We start from the raw sequence: 24,450 nt of genomic DNA on the forward strand, positions 1-24,450 counted from the left end.
ATTAGTGGATGCTGAGACGAGGTATTCGGCCATCGAAAAATTATGTCTGTGTTTATACTTTTCTTGTGTCAAATTAAGGCATTATTTGTTATCTGCCGAATGCACGGTCATATGCAAAGACGATGTGGTCAAGTATATGCTGTCGATGCCGATATTAAGTGGTAGAATCGGCAAATGGATTTTAGCATTATCAGAATTTGAACTACGCTACAAATCAACTAAGGCAGTTAAAGGGCAAGTGATGGCTGATTTTGTCACTCAGCATTGTAATACGGTGAATTCTCTGGGGATTGCTCCCTGGACACTTTTCTTCGATGGATCCACATGTGGTGAAGGGGCAGGTATCGGCATTGTGTTAATTTCACCTCAAGGAAAGAAGTATGAGTTTTCATTGCCGATTGTTGCTACAGCGACAAATAATCAAGCTGAATACCAAGCCTTGATAAAGGGGTTAGAATTGCTGAAGGAGATACGTGCCGATGTTGTTGAAATCTTTGGTGATTCTATGCTAGTTATAAATCAATTGGCTGGAATTTATGAATGCCGAAGTGAAGCTTTGATTTCGTATTATGAAAGGTGTTTGCAATTATTGAAAGGATTTAGAGATTTTCGTCTTGAACATATCTCTCGATTGCATAATGAGGAAGCTAATCGACTAGCTCAGCATGCTTCAGGGTATCAGCCTATTCAGGAAGTGCTAACATCGGCAGTTGATACCGATGACTGGAGGAAGGAGATTGTCGATTATTTAAAGGATCCATATAGAAAGGTTGAGAGACGTATAAGGTTCCAAGCTACCAAATATGTGCTCCTCGATGATGAATTATATTATCGAACTATAGATGGAGTTTTACTCAGATGTGTTAGCAATGATGAATCGAAAAGCTTGATGGGTGAAATTCATGAAGGAGTATGTGGGGCACATCAATCGGCTTTCAAGATGAAATGGATGATCAGAAGGAATGGGTACTATTGGCCGACTATTCTTGAAGATTGTTTTAAATATTTTAAGGGATGCCAGGGGTGTCAAAAGTTTGGTAATATTCAAAGAGCGCCTGCATCGGCTATGAATCCTATAATCAAACCATGGCCGTTCCGGGGATGGGCTATTGATCTCATTGGTCAGATTTATCCGCCATCGAGTAAAGGACATAAATTTATTCTGGTTGCTACCGATTATTTCACAAAGTGAGTTGAGGCAATTCCTTTAAGAAAGGTGACATCGATCAATATGATTGATTTTGTGAAAGAGCATATTGTTTACCGATTTGGTATTCCTCAGACTATCACTACCGATCAGGGTACTATGTTTACATCAGGAGAATTTGATGAGTTTGCTGTAGGTATGGGAATTAAAATTTTAAATTCTTCTCCATATTATGCTCAAGCTAATGGTCAAGCTGAGGCTTCTAACAAAGGGATCATCAAACTCATTAAGCGCAAAATTGAAGAAAATCCTAGGAGGTGGCATACAGTATTAAATGAAGCCTTGTGGTCATATCGGATGTCATGTCATGGTGCAACCAAAGTAACGCCTTATCAGTTAGTATATGGACACGATGCAGTATTGCCTTGGGAAATTAAGGTTGGCTCTAGACGAATACGTTCTCAAAATCAGCTGACAGCCGATGATTATAATACTCTTATGAAGGATGAGTTGGAAGATGTGGCGGGTCATCGGTTAAGGGCTTTAGTTAGTATCGAAGAAAATAAGAAAAGAGTAGCTAGATGGTATGACAAGAAGGTGAAAGTAAAAGAGTTTGCCGATGGAGATCTGGTCTGGAAATTGATTTTACTGATTGGGACTAAAAGTTCAAAGTTTGGAAAGTGGTTTCCTAATTGGGAAGGCCCATATCGGATAAATCAGTCTGTTCCTGGTAATGCATATATTTTAGAAACCCTCGAAGGGGTTGTGTTTCCCAGAGCGTTAAATGGAAAATATTTAAAGAAATATTACCCTAGTATCTGGACAGATGCATAAAAGTATAAGTGCCGATAACAGTACTATCGGCTAGAATTATGCAAGGGTGTCAATGTCTCATAAAGTGCCGATACAATAAATAAGATTACACGTTCAACAAGGATTGGATAGCTAATATCGCACGCAGGCGAATCTGGTCGGCCTCCTCCATTTCTTTGATATCGTCATCGGCAGTACCCTCCACAGGCTTGAGTTTTTTCTTCATGGCTAAAGCTTTGCGAGCTTGGATATCTCTTTCTTGCTGAAGGGCTTTGACGGCATTGGGTAGCTGGCTTTCTTCTTGTTGAGCATGAGTTAAGGCTGCATCGATTTCTTTCAATTCAGCCAATAGAGCTACCTTCCTTGCTGATAGATCCAAGATTTTCTGCTTAAGTGCAGCACCCGAAGTCTGCAAGTTGACGATGCCCTTGTGCTTCTCATCAGCGATTTGTTTCAGTTGTAGCATCTCTTCTTTAAGTTGAGCTTGAGCTGCTCTATCGGCAATGCGCTGAGCAGCCCGTTGATATTGCAGTTGGCGGCTTTCTAAGTGAGCTGCTGGGAAGAGTACTTCTTCAACATCGGCAGGGACCTGGCCGCGAATTGTTTTGAAAATTGCTTTTGCGGGGTCCGAGTCATCTACCAGTTGGGCGGTACCTTGCTATAGCAAGTTCAGGAGGGTTTCCAACTTGGATTTAGTCTCTGCTGATATTGTTCCCAGTGCAAGGGAAGAACTTGTCTCCTCTCCATCGTCGTCAGAAATGTCAATGGCAAAGGAAAATAGGCTGTTCGGGGAATCTTGTTCCTGAGAGAGAGAAAAGGAGATCAGTTAGGGGTAAGTATGAGTATTGTAAAATCAGATAGGCTGATTGGTTTACCTGTTTCAAGGCAATTTCCTGTGCTTGACTAGAGGAAGCAACCTGGAGTATGTCGTGTGGGGGATCGGCTGAGCTTGCCGATGGGATATCCTCTGTGACTTCATCGGTGGTGGGCTCTTGAGGTATGATGACCGATGACATTGGGGCAGATATAGGGATCGGCATAGACCTTTGTCGTTTTGGCTGTGCTTCAGTATCTGTTAAAGCTTTGCGCTTTGCTTGAGCATCGGCAACGATTGGCTGGGGGGCATCGACACTTGTTGGTTGTGAAGCTTGGACATCTGGTACGTTTGCCGATGTACCCAATTGTTGCTGCAAAACAAGTGTAAGATATGATATTTAACAGATAAAATGAAAAGTCAAAAAGCTACCTCTGAAGGAGTGGTGCTTGATATTGGCGGAATTGCCGATGATGATCCAGTAGCAGCTCTTACCCCCTGATGATTAAGGTTAATACAGTTTGTGATCGGCATAAGTGAAAATAAACAAGGTTGTTACCTTAAAGGCTTTGACCAAGGTTGTAGCAGCGGCCGATGGAGTAGCCCTGGATGTAGCCAATTTGGACTTAGAAGTGATGGTCTTGGTACGAATCTTCTGGTGGGTCAAAGCGGCTAAGGTGGGAGCGTTGTAGCCGATCGGCGATGTTGGGGAAACAGGCCGGAGATTGAAGGGTTTCTCACTTTTGCTCACCGATGGTGCTGGGTTGTTAACCTGTTACAAGAGAATCAGTTACTGATATATGAAGGGAAAAGCAGAAGGGAGTTAAAGGAAACTTACCGCGTCGTCAGAGATGGCATATTCAGGGTCGATCATGTGCCGATATGTGTGAGCAGAAGTTGCGAACAGTTGTTCTTTCCACTCTCGCCACCATTGCTTGTATGACTCGGTGATGAAAGATATTGGTGTCCAGGTGGATATATCAACATCTGTAGTATCGGCATCAGGAGAGAGTTGTACTACCTTGTTCCAGTCTGTTCCGCAGGTGATTGTTTCCCTGGGTTTGATCACATCGGCAAAGCAGAGTTTGATTGGCAGTTGCCCAAAAGCCAATTGGCGGGATACTGCCGATGGGTTGTAAAATTCATATGTAATGTTGGTGTTTTTCCCGCTGCCGAATGTGTTTACTGGAATTGCCCTGGGAGTGATGATAGCCATCATGAGCTCATTATCTTGATTCAGAGTGTCATTGGCAAAGTTGAAAAGAAGGGGGAATCTGTTTTCTTCGTCGATATAAGGCACCCAGGCCCTATGATCACGAGAAAGACCATTGTAGAAGCTTTGAAAGAATCTGCCGATTTGGTCTTCGTTGGCTTCTGTTCCAGGAAGGACAATTATGGCTTCACCAAAATTGAGGGGTGAGCGTGTTGCCGATTCATCATCCCCGAGCACATAGTCTTCAGCAATTTCTCGTGGGAATTGTTGAGCAAAAAAGTCCCATTGCAAACGTTTGTGCATATGGGCATTCAACCACATATTGATGAACCACCACGGGCCTCCCAGGTTGCCGATGGGTTCGCCAAGCAAAAGTTTCTGAGACACTTGATGAAGAAGATGATAAGTGGAGCTCAGAAGGTATCGGCCAAGAGGAAACCTTACGCCATTAGCCAAAAGTTCAGCTGCAGGGAGGAAGGCGTTGGTTGGTCCTACTGATCGACCACAGAAGATAAATTTTTCTAACCACATATTCAGGAATGTGGCATGTTCCCTGTGGCTAAGTGTCCCGGTTTTCTGGTATTCTTGAATATATCCTGTCCAACCGCCGATGTTGCGGGTATTCACCCTATATTCAGACTTTCTACCATAGATGGAGCCTTCATCGGCAGTTGAGATGTCCAAGCCAGTAAGCATGTGGACATCGGCAAGGGTAGGAGTAGCTGGGCCATGTCCAAACATAAAAGTATTGGTCGTGTCTGACCAGAAATAAGCAGCTGCAATTATCATTGATTCATTTTTCTGCATATCGGCAATAGAGAGCCTGATGCATTGGTCTAATCTTCGTTCTGCCCAGTATACTTGCATCGATCTATTAACCCTCAAGTACCAATCTTTCCACCCTTTGGTGGTTTTGGGCCAAGATCGGAATGTGTCTTTCCACAAATTCAAAGAGAAATTTTGGGCTCTAAAGGGGATTCTGTTAACCTCTGCATTGATCAGATCGGTTGGATCTGGGTTGCCCATTGGTCCAAGGCATTGGACGTGCGGCTGATCGGTTGGGATAACTAATTTGTTGCGCAGTTCCTAAGGTTATGAAATCCAGAAGACAGAGGAAAAGAAAAATCACCAACTGAATGAATTTGCAAAAAGATCAAAGTAAAAGGTAATGGAAATGGAGCGAACCGTGGGGATGTCGAAGTTGATGGCCATTGTCTTGAGGAAGGTGAAGGTACGAGCCGGAAACTTGAAGTTAGCGCCGGAGAAGGGTTCTTGTTGGTTGAGGTCGCGCGGTTGTTCGTCGGAGTCGCCGCCGGAGAGAGAGAATGCCAAGGATTGGAGGCTGAAGATAGAAAATGAGGGTTCCGGAGAAATCTATTTATAAGCCGCCCAGAATAAGGGTATTTTGGACTTATCTCTATGTCGCGCGCATATAGGTCAAGGCGGTTCAGAGGGATATGGTAACTGTTCGCGCGATGATCAGGGGATTGTACAGATGAGTTGATAACAAGTAATCATGACTTGGAAGGGATATCGATACATGATATTTTAATTCTGAAAATGGCAGCATTATCATGTTAAGATCTTGCCGATGGGTTATTGTTTTGGTATCTTAACCATAATTAAGGCAAGAATGGTTGGCGATTGTGCGATATTTACTGAAGTGCGTGAATCAAGATTAGATTTGATTGGATTTGATAACAAATCAAGTTTTGGCTTGGAGAATGAGTTACGGTAATCGGGCAGAGGCAAGCGTTATCTGGAGTAAATTTCGGAGCATTAGTGGTTTTATACTCCGAAATTGGGGGGCATGTGTTGACACCGGTTTTTGCACGTGTCAAAATAATCGGAGTAGACTAATCGGCAAGGGGAAAGTTATTGAATACTTTGATAGCCAATGAAAGCCAGTTTGTAAAGATGGTTGCCGATAGCTGGTGATGGTCGATGGAAAGGTTGATTTGGACTCGGGCGTTGCCGATGAGGTTGGAGGTGTTATTGTCGATGCCGATGAAGGGAGGCTTGAGGACTACTGCCGATGAAACATGGAGTATGCCGATGAAGGGAGGCTTGAAGACTACTGCCGATGAAACAGGGAGTATGCCGATAAAGGAAGACTTGAAGACTACTGCCGATGAAATAGGGAGTATGCCGATGGGAAGGAGGACGGTGAGATTTCCATCGTAATTGAGGCGGACAGGGAAATAGATAGGAGTTGATTTCCTTTTCTGTATTTGTTAGGTTATGATTCATGTAAGAGTCACGTGTTTCCTTAGATATGGGATTGGTGTCCTAGTTGTGTTTGGTTGTGTCTCTTTAGATCAGGGTATAAATATGGAGTAAGGGGTAATGTAATAATATATCAATCAATATCAAAACCAATTTTTACTCCTATTTGCATCTACTTACTTTTCGGCGACTTCGTCAATTTGCATATTTTTCCTTTTTTACGAGTTCTCATTGATTCGGCGAGCTGCATCGCTTTAGTGCGACCTTCGGCGATTCTCGAGTTCCGCGTGAGCACCTCTTGGCCGTGACTTCCGGGCGTATCGCTGTTGTTAGGACCAAAGTGTTCGTATCTTCATCCTTGTCGATTAGCAGGTCAAATCGACTGGCACGCTTTGGATATCGATTCGGGTATTAGCCCTTTGTGTTTGCAGATCACTTTTGCATCAACACCAAGTCAGCACATTTTATACCAGTGAACACAAGGTATCACATGGGGAAGTACGTTGAGCTGTATGTTTCTCAGATTGTGAGACTACATGGAATACCTAGGACTATAATCTCAGATCAAGGACCGTAGTTTATAGCTCGTTTTTTGGAACACTTGCACCAGGCTTTGGGGACTAAACTCATCAGAAGCTCAGCATATCATCCACAAACTTCTAGATAGACTGAGTGAGTGGACCAGATCTTAGAGGATTTACTGAGAGCTTGTGTTATATCTTCCAAGGGTTCATGGGAGAAATGGCTACCTTTAGCCGAGTTCTCCTACAACAACAGTTATCAAGCAAGCATCAAGATGGCTCCTTTTGAAGCCTTGTATGGTAGAAATGCAGAAATCCATTGAATTGGATCGAGCCTAGAGAAAGAAGATACTTTGGTATTGACTTTGTCACTGAAGCTAAAGAGCAAGTGCGCATTATCCAACAGCATATGAAAGCAGCTCAATCAAGACAAAAAGAGTTATGCTGATAAAAGAAGAAGACCACTGACTTTTGAAGTGGGAGATTATGTATACTTGAAAGTGTCACCCATGAAAGGAGTACAGAGATTTGGAGTGAAAAGAAAGCTTGCGCCTAGATCTGTAGGGCCATACAAGATTATTGAATGGAAGGAGAATGTCTCTTACAAGTTACAACTTCCCCCAGAGATGAGTGCCATATTCGATGTCTTCCATGTTTCTCAGTTGAAGAGATGTCTTTGTATACCTGAGGAAGCCATTGCACCCACCAACATTAAGCTCCAATCGGATTTGACCTATAAAGAGAAACCAATCTAAGTGTTAGAAGAGATGGAAAGAGTAACCCAGAGTACGGTCATTAAGTTCTATAAGGTGGTGTGGAATAATCACACTGAACAAGATGCCACATGGGAACGAGAGGATTATTTATGTGAGGTTTATCCTGCCTTTTTCTAAGAATGGTAGGTCTTGCAAATCTCAGGACGAGATTTTTATATGGGGGAGGGGCTGTAACACCCTAGGTGTTAGGCTTGCATAATTTGACTTGCATTGCATGAGCATAATCATCAAGCATTCATATGCAAGCTTTTACATGTGAAACATATGATTGAAACATGTGAAACATGCCTTGTTATTTCATGTTTCCTTTGTGTATGCTTATGATCATGAGTGAATAAGTGTAAGTGGTTGATGTTAATTACTAAAACACCTTAGCTACACTTAGGATGACTAATGGAACATTGTTCATGTAGACCACTTTGTCTAATTAAGCTCCTAAGTGGTGATATGCATGTTGACCTGGGGAGTTTTATGTGTAACCAATGTATGAAATGCTTGTGTGACTTTAGGAATACATTATACAAGCTTAGAATGTCATTATGAACAACTTTGGTATTCATGACTAGGGCTAGTTTGGTCACTAAGTCATAGTTCTAGTGTAAGCCATCATTTGAAAGTAGTATGTTTGACCTAGTTTGAATTATGTAATAGAGACTTTGCATAGATGTGTTCACAAAAGCAAAGTTGTAGTATTTGAGTAGAGCAACAACTTTTATTTTTGGGTCATGACCTAATTCAGTGCATAGCTTGGTCTTTTTTAGCTCACAAAAATCCACATTTCACTGTTTTTCAACACTAAGAAAATTTTCTAAGTCTTGGCGCATTTACAGTTTGATGGGCCCGACTTTGGGATGATTTTACTCTTTGCTCATTAAGAATTAGACTATGGTCTTTTAAGAGAAATTGTAGATGGTATGTAGGGCTACCACTTTTGTTAAGATTGTTTGCACTGATGAGCTACGGATTAGGAGACTTAGCGTCGCCAAAACTCGCTGTCAGGCTAGCCGCGGGCTCTGATGACAAAATCAGGCCGGCCATCAGTGGCTGATCGGCTCCGGTCTTGGCTACCACATGGAGGTCGCGTGTCGCCGACGGCCTGACTAGCCAGGCCACATTGGGCTGCAGCGCTCCACTTCACGCCCCGCACTCGCCTGCTCTCCCGTGCGCTCTCATTTCCCTGCCTTCCTTCTCCTTCGCTCTCGCCTCCATCCATAGCAGCCGCCGCAGTGCCGAGCTCAACACCGTCTCCTTTGCTGGCCACCATAGCAGCTTTGTTGTGATCCCACCATCTCCCCATGCCTGCATTGCTCGCTAGCCGCGCACGGTAACGCTTCCGTGCCGCGTTTTGCCTCGCCGGTGTTTCGCCGCCGTGTCCCGTCGCCGTGGCCAGGCCATCTCCGACCACCATGGGTCATGCTAGTAGGTTCCCTAGCATCGCCATAGACTATAGAAGCTTGGCTAAACCCTCGAGTGAGCTATCTCAGCCAGCTCTGGTGCCTCGCCGTCGACTCGCTCTGCCGCACCGCCATGAACGCCACTATCGTCGTTAGCTCCGGCAATAGCTCCTACTAGCTAGCTCAGTGGGTGCAGGATGTCATGGGGATTACAGTAGTACCGGCGCCGGCGCCAGAGAAGCTCGCCGTCAGTGAACTCCAGCCGTCCCACGCCGTTGCTTTGTTTCGTGTCGCTGATGCGCGGGCCCGTCTGATTCGTGGACCCCTGCTGTCAGCGGCGTAGTTTGAAAAGCTAGTTCATTTATTTTTAGATTTGCATACAACTTTGAAAAATCATAAGTGGAGTTCTAGAGGTCCAATTCTTGTGAACCAAATTTTGTTGTGATCCTAATGAAGTGTAGTGTTTTGTAAAAATATGAAATATACAGTTTCTGATATTTTTCTTGGTGATTAAAATGTATTTAAATAAGTGCTTTTTGAATGTTAGTAAACTTGTAAATTATATATCTTGAGCTAGGAAAATGATAAAATTGTGATTCCAATTTTGTTGGTCTTGTGTTGACCTGATCTAGCTAGGAAAAATATTAAACTTGTAGTAAACTTAATTGAAATATGATCTTTCTATTTATCTATTAATAAATGGCATTTTTTGAGAAAAATGTAGGGAAAATATGTAATATATTGATATGCAAATTTTTGTACAGTAGTATGGCACCAATATGAAGCTAGTAAAAATATATAATCTTTTGTTTGACACTTTTCTATAGGGTTAACTATTTTTGCTAAAATAACCCTTGCTAGATTGTCATTTTTGCATAGGATGTTATATATGTCCTAATGGTATGAAATTTTCACAGTAGTCTATGGTGAGCACTAAGAAGGTACTGTGATTTTATGAGAATTTATTGTACAAATTTAGTGTATGTTTGCTATTTCCCCTAATTATTTAATTAAATTAATAAAAGCATTTAACTAATTAAATTGGGATTGACCATGATGTTTTCTATGGTGCTTGTGATGTATAGTAACTGTTGATGTTCATAGTAAGGCTTAGAAACAATTGGTTGTATGCAACTAATTAATTGTTACTTTATAATTGAAATAGATGGTTGCATGGATGGTATCGGTTGTGTGGATGATTTCATATTGATAATGATCTTTGCTGTAAAACTTGTTAATAACAAAGTTGTAGATAACTTACTAATCTACCTTTTGTTAAATTTTCATGGTCATAGGCCTTAGGGTTTAGGAATTTTGGTTGTTAGAAGTTTGCTGTTCTAATTGTTTGCTTTCTGGACAGATTGGTTTGACTGAATTGTTTGACCTTGATAGTTGTTGAATCAGCTTAAGAGTATTAAAATAAAGTTGTAGACAATTTCATAACCTTTCCAGAATGTCCACAACCATATGATTTCGATGTATATAACTCTAGTTAAGGTTAAAACAATTAGCTGTTGTTTTGTGGTTTAGTAAATAAATTGCAGAAGTGTTTGATTAAGTAATCGAGAAGAGAGATGCACCTACTCAGTAGAATAGGATGCACTTGTTATTACTTGAATACCATGCTGTTGAAAATACTTATGAGGATGCATTCATCATGTTTTATCATATTATACGTGTCACCATACATGCATTCACGATATCATATGCCATATTCATGCATATAGGATCAACCGAGGAGATAATGTGCCTAGAATTCAATGAAGAAGAGGAAGGGGGTCAGCAGGAGAATCCTCAAGCCGTAGCTCCCAAAGAAGAGGTGCAGACTCCAGAAGAGCTTCTCGAGTGCCCTGATCACCGCCCCAACTATTTTCTGAAAGGCAAGCCCCGGAGCATTATAAGTCTTCCAGTGTTTTACAAAATACTACTTGAGGAGTGAGCCTTGGGCAGGCATCTTTAATAATCCTTCCTTCTATATGCTTTTGTGGACGGTGATCATGTGCTAGCACTGTAATTGAACTATGTTGGCAAATGCTACTTTCAAACTTAATTTGCTTCTGCTACTATCTATCGAACTTGGTTTGTAATAACTCTATTCGTACTCTAATGAAGGAACTGTATATGTGAACTTTATGTAATATGTGACATGTATGTTGAATCATATACGATCTTGGTTGTATGTGGATCGTTTATCGAGACCCGTCGTGGTACTCGACGGTCTACATGGTTTATATGGGCTCAAGTATGACAGTGCGACTGCTTGCGGGCCGCTATTGTACTTGTGCTCTTATAAATTGGTCAGTTCTACGACAGCGTGTATGCGAATGGATGAATGAACGATCATGCATAAAAAAAGAGTAAAAGGGATTGGTAGAGTTACCTTGTTGACTCGAGTGACAGGCTTGAGGAGTTTTTATCGGATATGTCCGAATGGGATCCGTGTTCGTCGTTCGTGACAGAGTCAGCGTGGCCTACATGGGCGTCCCTTTGCTCCTTACCTATCTCTCGGCATTCGCCTAAGCCATCCGATCGACTCAGGAAGCCCGTTGGTCTCTCCTAGGCGGAGATCCCGTTGTTGGGCCCTGGTGCACCACTTGCGTGCGGTTGCGCCTTGTTTCTCACGCCCGGCGTGCGGTAGTGGTGGGCCATGCCTAGGCCACGTCCCATCTAACCAGGCACCATCTCATCAGGCAGGGCACATCCCATCGGTCAAGATGCGTCCCATCGTATTCCCATCCACATTGGATAGGGGTAGCGAGAGGGTTTTTCGCCCCAATCCTTTGCATTTCTCCAACTGCTGTGTCTCCTCCTTAAATAGGGGAAGGGCTAGGTTCTTCATCCCATTCCTTCACCTATTCCCCAACTACCGCCTCTCCTCTTTCTTCCTTCTCACCCATGGCGGTTCCTAGGAGAAAAAGGGTAGAGCAAGGGAGAGGAGAAACTCACAGATCCGTTTATGAATCTAGAGCGTAATGTCGAGCTGGAGGCCATCGAACGTGGATGAGACGGTGTTGGCCGCCTTTGCCGAGAAGGGGCTACTGCCGCCGAAGGAGGTGGCACACTAGAGGGCTCCGGTAGGGGAGGCTTTCCCCGCGACCTCGGGCCGGTGAGGTCATCTCCTTCCTCGCCTTCCATGAGTGCGGGCTAGGATACCCCACACACTGGTTCCTATGCAGGCTCCTCAATGAGTGGGGCCTAGAGCTATAGCACCTCAATCCGACTGGGGTGCTGCACATCACCGGCTTTGTCACTGTCTGCGAGGCCTTCCTCGGGTTGGGGCCGCACGTGGACTTCTTCTGGTATATCTTCACCGAGGGAGCCTTGTCGGAGGGGAAGCCAGCCAAGACTGCGTCGGTTGGTGGCTTCACCTTGTAGAAGAAGCCAAGTTTGTCAGGCTCCTACCCCACGCACACCCCATGTGACTCCAATCGGGGGTGGCATAGGGAGTGGTTCTACATAAGGAACCTGGTGGAGGTGTCGTTCCCGCTGTTCACCAAAAGGAGACTAGAGAGGCAGGAGAGCTGGTCGTGGGGCCCCTCTAGCCGGCAAAACAAGCTGGAGATCATCGGGGCAGAGTTCTAGAAGCTATTGTAGCATGGCCTCGATGGCGTGCGGGTGTTCCACACCTTCTTCCACTGTTAGGTCGCCTTGCTGGTGGAAAGGACATGGCCGATGTGGCTGTACTCTAGCCCGACGGACCCCGACCGCATGTCACCGGTGGAGTTGGCGAAGGGCGAAGTCTAGAGCCGACTCAACCGAGTACTGCAACTGAAGGCTTGGGAGACCCTCGAAGGAAAGCCCAGACTTCTCCACGCCGGGAAGCTACTCAATCTAGTACGTTCTCCTCTCCTTATTCTATTTCCCTTTCAATCTTGCTTTCCTATAATTTGACTTCAAGTCGTCCGATTCATAGGGCCTCATCGGTTATAAATCCTGGCCGCACCTTCCGAAGGGGCCGGAGGGCGTGGCTCGACAGGTGGCCCTGAAGGAGGTGGCGGACGGCACGAAGAAGAAGAGAGCTAAGAAGGCTCAGAGGAGGCACCAGAAGGAGTAGGATATCGCTCGACATGTGTGGGTCAGGGAAAACAGGAGTGACGTCGAGGCGAAGCTTGAGTCTGAGGAACCCACGAAGGCTCTGAGGTGATGACATGATCTGCTCTGAGGATGAGGGATTCTAGGAGGTCGTTATGACCTCGGTGGAGCATCATGAGCCTGCGGCTGCGTCCGCCGGTGGTGGGTGGGAGGCATAGAGGCGCGACAATGTTCCCGCACCAAGGAAGCATGCCACGAGCTCGGACGCCATCGGTGAGCTGGAGGCAAAGTGGACGCGATCGCCACGCCCTTCGGAGGCATGGACGGCCTTGTCCCCACCTACTCTAGGCGCGGTGGGGCAGGCTAGGCGGTCGAAGGAGTGGGCTCGCACCTGCGCATCATCGGGGCTGGCGTCAGCACGTGACCCACAATGGGGGGATGCCCCTCTAGCCACTCCGGTCGGCGTGCCTCGAGCTGGCGGTCGCGGCGACGCATGGGCCGATCGGGAGCCCATCGGGTCGACTCCCCCCTTGGTCGAAGTGAGGGGGTGTGGCTCGCAACCTATGAGCGGCCCTCATCCAGTAGGCCCATTGCCAGTGGGTCGAGGCTTCAGAGCCCTGCCGCTTGCGTCTCAGTATGCTCTCTTTGTTTCTTTTTGATCTCATAGTTGAGTTTTTGTGGTGCGACTGACCTATATTTTTTCGATAGGGGGCCAAATACTGACAGGTTGAGCATCGCCCCACCTCCCATGCGAGAGGAGTGGAGGCCCACCTTGTAGCTCATTGCGACGAGCGGCGGCAAGAGCAGGGTGGTGGCGGTGCATCCTTCCCCTCTAGGGTGGTGCCTTCCCAGCTGGTCGCAAGTATGGTGGCAGCGGCAGTGGAGGTGATGGCGGTGATCCCGGTGCTAACGGCGGAGGTCGGGTCGGAGGTGACCCTGGCGATCCCTCCTGCACTAGCAGCGGTCGGAGAGACGAGTCGGAGTTGGAAGTGAGCGTCGGTCCTCTCTGGCCAGGCCTCCCAGTCAGAGAGGTGTGCCAGAGTCAGAAGCAACGGAAGCGAGCGTCGTTCCTCCTTGGCTACAACTTCCGATCGAAGATGCAGGCCAAAGTCGGAAGCGACGGAAGCAAGCACCATTCCTCCTTGGCCAGGCCTTCTGGTCGGAGACTGGATTGGCCCCCTAGCCTATTGTTAGGTTTTTGGGCTGGCCCAGGAGTTGCATGTTGTTCGCAACATCGTCTGCTGGGCCGAGCTTTTGCTGGGAAGCAGGCCCATGAGGGACCCTAGGTTTATGAACCCGATAGATTGATTTTGCATAAATTAGAAACGGTGATTATAAGGTTGTGAAGTGACTCATAGTGTCAGAAACAGTATTTGAAGCAGGTTGAGGAGGAGGGACTGGCATCGGTGGTGGAGGTTGACCGATTACAGCATAAACACCCCTCATCATTTCAAACATCTACAACCGCTTTGCCTCCATCGTCTGCCGCTCTACCTCCATCCTCGCCTCTAGCTCCTCCCGGAGCCTCGTTTCTTGTTCTAGCTGAGCCTACAATATTTCATTCCAATGTAACAATGCAATGCAAAAGTATGTAAAAATCAATGAATGATGAATAAAACAGAAATAAGCTGGAGTGCGTCCATCTGGAACCATGTAGAGTCTAGCCATGGGTGTATCGCTGGGCTAGAACTCGTGCTCCATGCTCGAAGCTCGAAGAGTGGGAGTATCGGCCGTGTCGATTGTGCCGTCGCCAATCCAGAACTGGTCATGCTTCTTGCCTCCTCCCGCCCACATGACCACTTTGCCATCAATGTCATGGGCCCTCGGATAGTACTCTGGGGATAGAAGGGGCCACCAAACCTGTGTAGGTGCTCATCGCCGGCGATGGGTCCGACGAGGAACTAGCGAAGAGATGCGTTGAAGAGCGACGGGGGCGACACAGGGGGTTGGAGGTAGGGGACGGCGTCGGCGGGGGCCAGGGGCAAGGGCCCGGTGGCGATGGGGCCAGGGGTTGGGCACGGCGCGGGCGTGGGCGCAGACGTGGGATGCCGGTAGTGGGAGATAGGCGGTGCGGGCATGAGATGTGCCAGCGGCGTGGCGTCGGGAGCCGGCGGCGGCGGCGCGGCGTAGGCACGTAAGGTGCGTGTGTGCAGGTGAGTTTGCGTTTGTGTGCGTTTGTGTGGGTGAGGCAGCACTGGGCTGGATATGAAGAAGGTTTGCCAAGTGTCGGATTGGGGCACTCGGCAAAGTTCAGTGTCGGATCGGGGCACTTGACAAAGCCTAGTTTTACCGAGTATCAAATGGGGCACTTGGCAAACCTCGCTTTTTTTCATTTTCCTTTTTTTCCATAACGTGTTTTTCTTTTTTTCAATGTACTTTGAAAATACCTTGTCAAATTGACTCAAGAATATATATTTGTTTTTTCTACGAATATTATTCCATTATTTTATGCAGTTACAGCTCAAATTTAATTTATATCAATTAAAATTTTATAATTGCACTTAATAAATAAAATTATCAAACGGATCCAAAAAATTACCAAAATTTCCTATGAAACAATCTATGTTTTCTATTGCCTATACAAAAAGTTTTGAAGCCAAACCCCAATTCGATCATCACGTTGACTCCAAATCTTACTGGATCCTTCTCAACGCTACGATCTTTCTTCTGAGATGCTTCGGTTTGTAAACATCGTACGTGATAAATTGTGCGAAACCTTCTCAATTTTTAACCACAGCCTCCATGTATGATATCATCACATCATGACAAATCTCATGATTTTCAAACTTCGTTTGCTTTTTTTAGAATTTAAAAACCAATCAGCCACACGTTCGTGGTCGTGTTTTCTGACTAAGATGTTCGAAATTTCTCTTCATTTTCTGGGTAAGGCCTCACACTGGACTCAATAACATGAATATCATTTTTCTACTCATTTTATTCTATTATTTGAATCACTTGCTGTTCAAATTTGACTTATACCAAAAATTCCTAGAAATGCAATAAATTAATTAAATATAGCAAACAGATCCAGAAATATACCAAATTTTAACATGGAATACCACATGTTGTATGTGGAGAGTAGAAAATGTTTCAAGGTCAGAAGAGAAAAAAACAAATTATTTGCCGAGTGCCACATGTTTACACTCGGTAAACATATTTCTTTGCCGAGTGCCATAGGTTTAGCACTCGGCAAACATATTTCTTTGCCGAGTGCCTCCCTTTGCCGAGTGTTTTTTTGTCTCTTTTGCTGAGTGTATTTGTTTGCCGAGTTTTCCACTAAAGGACACTCGGCAAACGTACTAACGGACGGCACACGGACTGACAGATGTGGACTTTGCCGAGTGTTTTTTTCTCGTTCGCCGAGTGCCAAACTTTGCTGAGTGTTTTTTTTTGCCTCTTTTGCCGAGTGCAATTATTTTACCGAGTGTTTTTATGACAGCACTCGGCAAATAGCTTCTTTTCCGAGTGCCCGATAGAATGCACTCGTCAAACATTTTAGCACTCGGCAAACACCCAGTTTCCAGTAGTTGTTGTTACCATAAACATACACCTTAATTAAGTAAACAAAAAGACGGTACAGGAACCCTTGCTGATGACCATAGAAACAAACAGATGGAGAGGAGGCACCCAAGCCAAGCAATTAGCGTCCTGTCTCTCCGCGTAGACAGGGTGCAACGCGGAGGCCATCAGCGCGGCGCTTTTCCTTACCTGTCGAGAAATCAATCAATCAATCAACTAGTACTGTATACTCGCTCCGTCTGTTATGGGATACCTACTGATCAAACTCTTTTAAGTTTGACTAGATTTATAGAAATATTAATAGCATTTATATCTCCGAATAAATTTATTATGAAATATATTTAAGGATTTATCTAATGATACTAATTATGTATTATAAATATTAATATTTTGTTATATATATTTGATCAAAGTTAAAAAAAAAGTTAACTTGTCGAGAGGTGAGAACATCTTTTCTTTTGGCACGAAGGGGAGTACTCTACTAATGTACAGTAAGCTTTTGTGAGGGGATGAGAGGCAGAGGCAATAATCGAATCGATGATGACCACACTGACGCACTCCTGACCGCTTCTACACGGAAGGTGACCGTGGACTGAGGTCGTCGGTCAGCAGATGAGATATAGTTCATCTTACAGGCAGATATCCATGAACCCAGAATGACAAAATATTTGTGTGCCCTTATAGTGCAGATTTTTGTTCAAACATTAAAAAGTTTGACTCCAAGACAACACTGTAAGTTGATTTGTTTGGAGGTGGAAGGAGTACTTGAGAGACTGTTGGGGCGTTTCGATCTACTCCTTTATTGAATAATTTTGTGATGACACCATATTATTGAATATAACATCACACTGCACAGAGAATATTCTTAATTAAGTACATGCCAAAGGCATTATTAATGTAATGGCTTTTGGAGCTTAGAAATGTCATCAAGTGAGGAATATATTATTGTTGCCACACCTACCATGCTGTGATATGCTAACTACTACTATATATTAATAATATATACCTTGGTGGAATCTTCACCCACCCCTGCGCGGAATCAAGACATGTGGATGTTCTAGATGTCACATTAAGTTTTCATAAATTAATATAAAAAAAGATGTTTCCAAAGGTTTGGATCAGGGTATCAGGAAGGCCAGATAGAACCTCCACCTAGGTGGACCAGGACCAAAGCATCGTGTGCCAGTATCTGTGCTTTCGGAATGATCCAATGGGCTCCAATTTAGCGATGATGGTGTACAGGCAGTGAAGCCGCCTTCCCCACCCAATCCAATCCGCGTCGGAGGAGTGCGCGTGGGCCTTCGCGCAGATGCCTGACCGCTTCTACACGGAAGGTGACCGACGACCTCAGTGCACGGTCAATTGAGATCAGCTCGGACTGGCAACCACCATCTACATTAGAGTATGTAAACTTTGCATCTTGCCAGATGAGCCCACTGCTTCCTGGGTGGCTTCAGTGGAATGTGAGCATCGCCTATCTTGATATCTCGAGTGCAGGTATAGCTGATAGGATTCCACAACAGTTCTCCAATGCCTTTTCAAATGTTTGGTTCATGAACATCTCCAACAATCAACTCAACGGAACTTTGTCGGCCGATATGGGCTCCATGTCACTTTGGGAACTCTACCTCAGTTCAAACAAATTAACTGGTCAGATACCACTACTCGAATTATTCTGTGGGTGATGAATTTTTCTGTGCGTTTTTTCGGTACGCACAGAAAAATTACGATTTTTCTATCGGTTGCAAAATATACCGACAGAAAAATACGAAAACCCTGTATGATTTTTCTGTGCCTGACAATACACACACGGAAAATATCAGCACTCACAGAAAAATGCAAATTATTCTGTCGGTTCTTTAAAAATGCACATAAAAAAAAATGTGCACGCACAGAAAAATCCTAACCCTAACAAGCCGGCCGCCACGCCCCCAAACACCCTCTCACGCACGCACTAGACCGCACCCCCTCCCTCACTCTCTCCTTTCAGCGCCTCGCGGCTTAGCGCCGCGCCCCTCCCTCTGCGACTCAGCGCGGGGGCTCCTCCCCTCACTACTGGAAACTCGAATTGTTCTGTGGGTGATGAATTTTTCTGTGCGTTTTTTCGGTACGCACAGAAAAATTACGATTTTTCTATTGGTTGCAAAATATACCGACAGAAAAATACGAAAACCCTGTATGATTTTTTTCTGTGCCTGACAATACACACACGGAAAATATCAGCACTCACAGAAAAATGCAAATTATTCTGTCGGTTCTTTAAAAATGCACATAAAAAAATATGTGCACGCACAGAAAAATCCTAACCCTAACAAGCCGGCCGCCACGCCCCCAAACACCCTCTCACGCACGCACTAGACCGCACCCCCTCCCTCACTCTCTCCTTTCAGCGCCTCGTGGCTTAGCGCCGCGCCCCTCCCTCTGCGACTCAGCGCGGGGGCTCCTCCCCTCCCCGAGCAGCGCCGCCACTCCTCCCCTATCCGAGCAGCGCCACCGCTCCTCCCCTCCTCCCACTCCCTCTTCATTGATGCGGCGGGCGTGGCACCTCTCCTTCACCCCCGGATCCGGCCAAATCCATGGCGGGCGCACCCCTAGGCGGCGGGATCCGGCGCCACCACCTCCACGCCGGTGGCCGCGCGCATCGTCATCAACTCCGGTGGTTCTACTCTCCCTCCCTCACCGGTGGCGCGAGGATGAGGCGGGGCCGCATCCGGACCCATCGTCACTGCCGACGACCGAGCAGATCCACGCCCGCCCCCTTCTTCTCCCCCGCCGGCGCCCCTCCCCTCCCCCTTCTTCTTCCTTGGCGGGTGCCCCTCCCCTCCCCCTTCTTCACCCAGCTGGATCCGGCCCTCCCTCTCCTGGATCCGGCCGGTGGCTGCGGTGGTGGTGGTGGTGGCCGGCGGCGGGGCGTGGTGGTGGCGGCGGCCCTCCTCTCCCCCTTCTTCTCCCCCGCCAGCGCCCCTCCCCTCCCCCTTCTTCTTCCCCGGCCGGAGTTCAGCTGCCTTGGTTTCTCATTTCAGCTATAATGCAGTGTGTGTGGTTCCTCTGACTGGTTGGCAGATAGCTGCTATTGAGTCTGGACAACAAGTTTGTCATCAATCCGTTGAAACCAGTACCTGCATCTCCTTTCAGTGTATTAGTCATCAGGAATACTAGGAGTTCAATAGCTGCAATCTAGCAGGAAAACACTGGTTGTAGCTAGGCCAACATTGTCTATGCACTCCATAGCTTGTGTAACAAATTTGTGCTATTCTGGAATTCCGAATGCATGTAGTGTTCTATCCATTTGCTTCTACTTCCTATATGACTCTAGACAAAGGAAATTAGTAGCCATGGTTGATCCTATCTGTTTTACCTTGCATCCATTGTAGACACAATCTCACTTTTTGTCAACTTAATTACAGCTGTTCTGTATTCTTACTAATAACTGGCACTTCTGTACCCATAGATTGGATTCACGCGCACTCAATAGCAAACTAATTTTAAGTGATGCTACAATCTTGGTCAATTCCTCATTTTTCTTCACCTGCAGCTTCTCTATATGTCCTTGTTTTTTCTCAACATTGCTATATCTATATATATTGACACAAATATCTGCACTGCATGGAGACTGTAAGATGTAGTGCGGTGTAAATTGCTTGATGAGATGTCTCTCAAGGTTGTATTGAAAAATCTGGAAGGTTAGCTACTTACACATAGAAACAGCTTTAGGTTTATATAAAAAATCTTTGTGGTTTAATTTGCATTTGCACATCAAAAATGATTTCGTTATTACTGGAATGAAATTTAGGTGTGCATACTGCTGCTTGGGTTCTCTATTTTCTTTTTCCTGCTGTATGATGATTCTCAGAAACCTACAGAATGCAGGTTACTTTTGAGCAGTCTCATTTACAATCGTATCTTAATATAGTAAGATTTTGTGTCATCTCAGCGTGATAACAGGAGCAAAGCATGTTTATTTCAGCCAGCCTACAGGAATCATGCCAGTTGATTTTCCTATTATACTACTTTTAGAACTAATACTTGGAGCGTAATTGGCAACTGAATTATGCTACCTCTAGAATAAAAGTGCTATATACATTTAGAATGCTATCTTGGTTATGCTACTTTTAAAACTTTTGCATGCATGGATGCCTTGTTATGTTAGCAATATTTTTCTTTCCTTTTTCCTTGATTTGAATATGGGGAAATCACATCAGCAGCCTCCTATTGATTTGAATGTATGTTATGTTAGCAATATTTTTCTTTTTTTTTCCTTGATCTTTTCTTACTAGTAGGCTAGTAGTGTAAAGCATTTTGACAGGAAGGACATCTTGTAACCTTGTATGTGCATCAGGTAAACCTTATCGATGGCTTGAAACATTATGCCGACGTATTCTAAACGCACAATTAAAGCCAACATATGTATCCTCTCAGTCATTTAGTTCTTTGTATCTGCATTTTGTACTGAATTTATGTGTTATCCATTTACATGCCCATCCACTTGCAATGTGTGGTACGAAAAAGTAAAGTTAGTGTTTGTTTCTTACCTGTTGCGTATTTAACCAGTTGAGTATTAACAAAATGTTATTTGAACGCTTAGTTATCTACAGGGGCTTTGGCTAAACAAATTTCATACTTTCCAATGACAAGTTACAACTGTGGGATATGTAGGATGGCTTTTTTTCTACTGAAGTCTGGAGGAACTTAGCAAATACTACCTCCTATATCACAGTGACATTTTGGTTTTGCCCTAAGTTCTAATCTGTGTTCTATGCTTTCTCAAAGTGTATTAAGGTTGCTTGTGTTTACAGCACAAAACATGTGTCTCGAATCAGAACAAGAGCTTAAATGTTTTTTTAGCAACATGTTGATAACTTTTGAGATAAAACAGCTAGCATGAAATCCCCTAAATATCGCTGATAAATCAATTAAAAGAAGCTCTCATTGAACAGGTCTTATGCACACTTTCATTATCTTCCAAATGTTCCATCTCAGTTACATATGACTCATGCTTTTCGAAATTGTCTTTCCTATTTCTATAACAGGAGTCAAAGTCAGAAATTCTTCGCAGCCAGTTGCAAGTAAGAACTATTCTTTATGCCCTATAGCATGATGGCTTTTCATCTGTTATTGTTCCTTGCAATCATGTCCGTCCACAGCTATGAAAGTGGGTACTATTAGAGGATATGTGTAGAACTTCAAGTAGAGAGACCTAATCCGTTCATTCCCAACTGAATTCTTGTTTTCATAAATGGCACCTGCACTAGTAAGCCATGAGCATGTGTGTTGTCTGAGCCATCTAGCACCTTTATGGCACAAGTATGCCTCTTGCCAGTTCTGATTCCTACCTGGCCAAACCCATGTTCACTTAAAACTAATTATTAATTCCACTGCTCACTTGAACTATTTATTTATTGATTACAACTTAAGTCTGTTATGTTGAGAAAACCCACCTAGAGTTCTTTCTTAGCACCTTGAGATTAAGCCTGTTATATTGAAAAAGCCCACCTAGACTGCTTCCATAGCAACGAGATGTTTGATCACCTTTCAGAGTGGTCTTCGCATCCTTCTAGTCTGGCCTTTGCATTTCTCTGTTTTGTGCCTTGGGTGATGCCGACATGCATGTCTTGATTCCAGTCGCTGCTTCTCAATTAGCTCCTTTCTTTTTTTTCTGAAATTTATTTATGGTGTAATAATCTTTTAGCTGTCTTATGACATTATTGGTAATCCCTTATCTGATTGCCATAACAGGTTGCTCGAGCAGAGGCTGAACATGCCATTCAACTTAGGCAACGATTTGATGGTGTTGTTGTCGCAAATGGCACAAGATCTAGTTCTAGTCTGCTAATGATTACCCCAACAGAACGAACAGCTGCTATGATACAGGGTTCTGGAGTATTCATGTTGAACATGTAGATGACCAGATATCATATCTGTATATATGATATATGTGCTGATAGATCAGATTGATTCTATTTTTGACATAAGTGTTGACTCCATTCATGATGAACTACTGATTTGTGTATTATTTGAATGAAACCTTGTTGGTCATGCACAGAAATTACTATATGGAAAATATATATTTTAATATGCTGTTGCTACTGTTTTAAAATAAATTTTTTGTGTGTTTAACTCTTTTTTCCTGTGAGGCTACACAGAAATATTATTTTTAATCTGGGCAAAATGAATTTTTCTGTGAGTTCACCTAGACCGACAGAAAAAAAAACATATGTTTTTCTGTGCGTTTATTTCTTTTTTCTGTGTGGGTTAACACACAGAAAAAATAGTTTTAATCTGGGCGAACACAATTTTTCTGTGCGTGTGAGACCCACAGAAAAATTGTTTCTGACGGTGAACCCACAGAAAAATTTGATTTTTCTATCATTATATTTCTGTGTGCATTTTTCTGAGGGTACACTGTCAGAAAAAATATTTTTCTGACGTATTCACATTTTTCTGTGTGTTTTCGCACATATAGAAAAAAGCGAGATTCCACTAGTGTACCCACGCTGCCACCAAACATACATACCTTGGACTTGTCCAATAACTTCTTGTCAGGACCTCTGCCCTCTGCTACTAGATCCACCAATCTAAGACAACTTTCTCTGTTCTTCAACCGGCTCACTGGTCATATTCCTAAATCTTTTTGTAAATATCAGCAATTATTTGTGTTGGACTTATCCAACAATTTTTTGGAGGGAGAACCACCGTTGTGCCTCGGGGTAACGGAATATATGGAATTTGTCGCCTTAAGTAACAATAGTTTGTCAGGAAAGTTCCCGTCTTTTCTGCAAAACTTGACAAATGTGGTCTTCCTAGATTTGTCTTGGAACAAATTCTCTGGACGATTGCCAATGTGGATTGGAAGCTTAACATCATTAAGAGTTATACGATTAAGTCACAATAAGTTCTTTGGTAGCATTCCAATGAACATCACAAACCTTTCTCGCCTTCAGTACATGGATCTAAATAACAATAAGATATCAGGCTCTCTACCGAGCTACCTATCAAATCTTAAATTTATGACAAAGACATCCATGATGGGTTGTTATGACAGCAGTGATGGAATTGATTATGATCTTAATAGTTTGTCTATGGTCTGGAAGGGGCAGGAATTGAACTATGGTTCCATTCAAAGAATTGTGGAGACAAGTATGACGAGCATTGATTTATCTTCAAACGACTTAACCGGTGAAATTCCAGAAGAAATAGTTGTTCTTGATGTGCTTGTGAATTTGAATCTATCAAGGAACCACTTGACTGGAGTTATTCCAAAGAAGATCGGGGAAATGCGATCACTGCAATCATTGGACCTCTCGAGGAACATGCTTTCAGGGGAAATACCAGCCACTCTGTCAAATCTGACGTTCTTAAGTTACTTGGAATTATCATACAACGATCTGACAGGAAGAATTCCATCGGGAGTACAACTTGATACCCTGTATGCAGACTATGCATCTATGTACATTGGCAACATCGGTCTTTGTGGACATCCTCTTCAAAACAATTGCTCGAGCGAGCGCCATGCACCAAAGCAGGGTGCCCTGGGAAGAACTGAAGAAGGTTATGGGATACCATTCTTTTATCTTGGACTCAGGTGCGGCTTCGTGGTTGGTACATGGATTGCATTTGGTGTTTTGTTGTTCAAGAGAAACTGGAGAATTGCTTGCTTTCGACTCTCAGACAAGTTGTACGACAAAGTATATATCCTTGCTGCTACATGGGCAAGAGCAAGACAAACACAAACTGATTAGCAAGCATGAAGCAAAGGCGTTGGTCGGCGCTTCAACTAAAATTAGCCAATGCATGCATGTATGAATAATGAAAGTGGGAGAGACGTCTATTCAGGAGTGCTTTGAATTTTGTTACTACCAGTATTACATATTGCCATGGTTTTCTTTACGAAATGAAGATTTGTGTGTCCGTGCTTATCTCTTATATCAAGTAATAAACTGAGAACCGACACTTGATCATTGGCCAACATTAGTGTTTGTTGTACAAGATAGATAT

At 44.2% G+C, this 24,450-nt stretch overlaps 1 protein-coding gene across 1 annotated transcript; it reads left to right on the forward strand.

Annotated features, from left to right (window-relative positions):
- The first annotated feature begins 23,174 nt into the window (after positions 1–23,174).
- On the forward strand, positions 23,175–24,194 carry LOC136479263 (receptor-like protein EIX2). Its single transcript, XM_066477188.1, has one exon. The coding sequence runs from the start codon at positions 23,175–23,177 to the stop codon at positions 24,192–24,194; it is 1,020 nt and encodes a 339-aa protein (XP_066333285.1).
- The last annotated feature ends 256 nt before the right edge of the window (positions 24,195–24,450 follow it).

This window comes from Miscanthus floridulus, chromosome 9 (assembly GCF_019320115.1).
Source record: "Miscanthus floridulus cultivar M001 chromosome 9, ASM1932011v1, whole genome shotgun sequence".
Lineage (NCBI taxonomy): Eukaryota > Viridiplantae > Streptophyta > Magnoliopsida > Poales > Poaceae > Miscanthus > Miscanthus floridulus.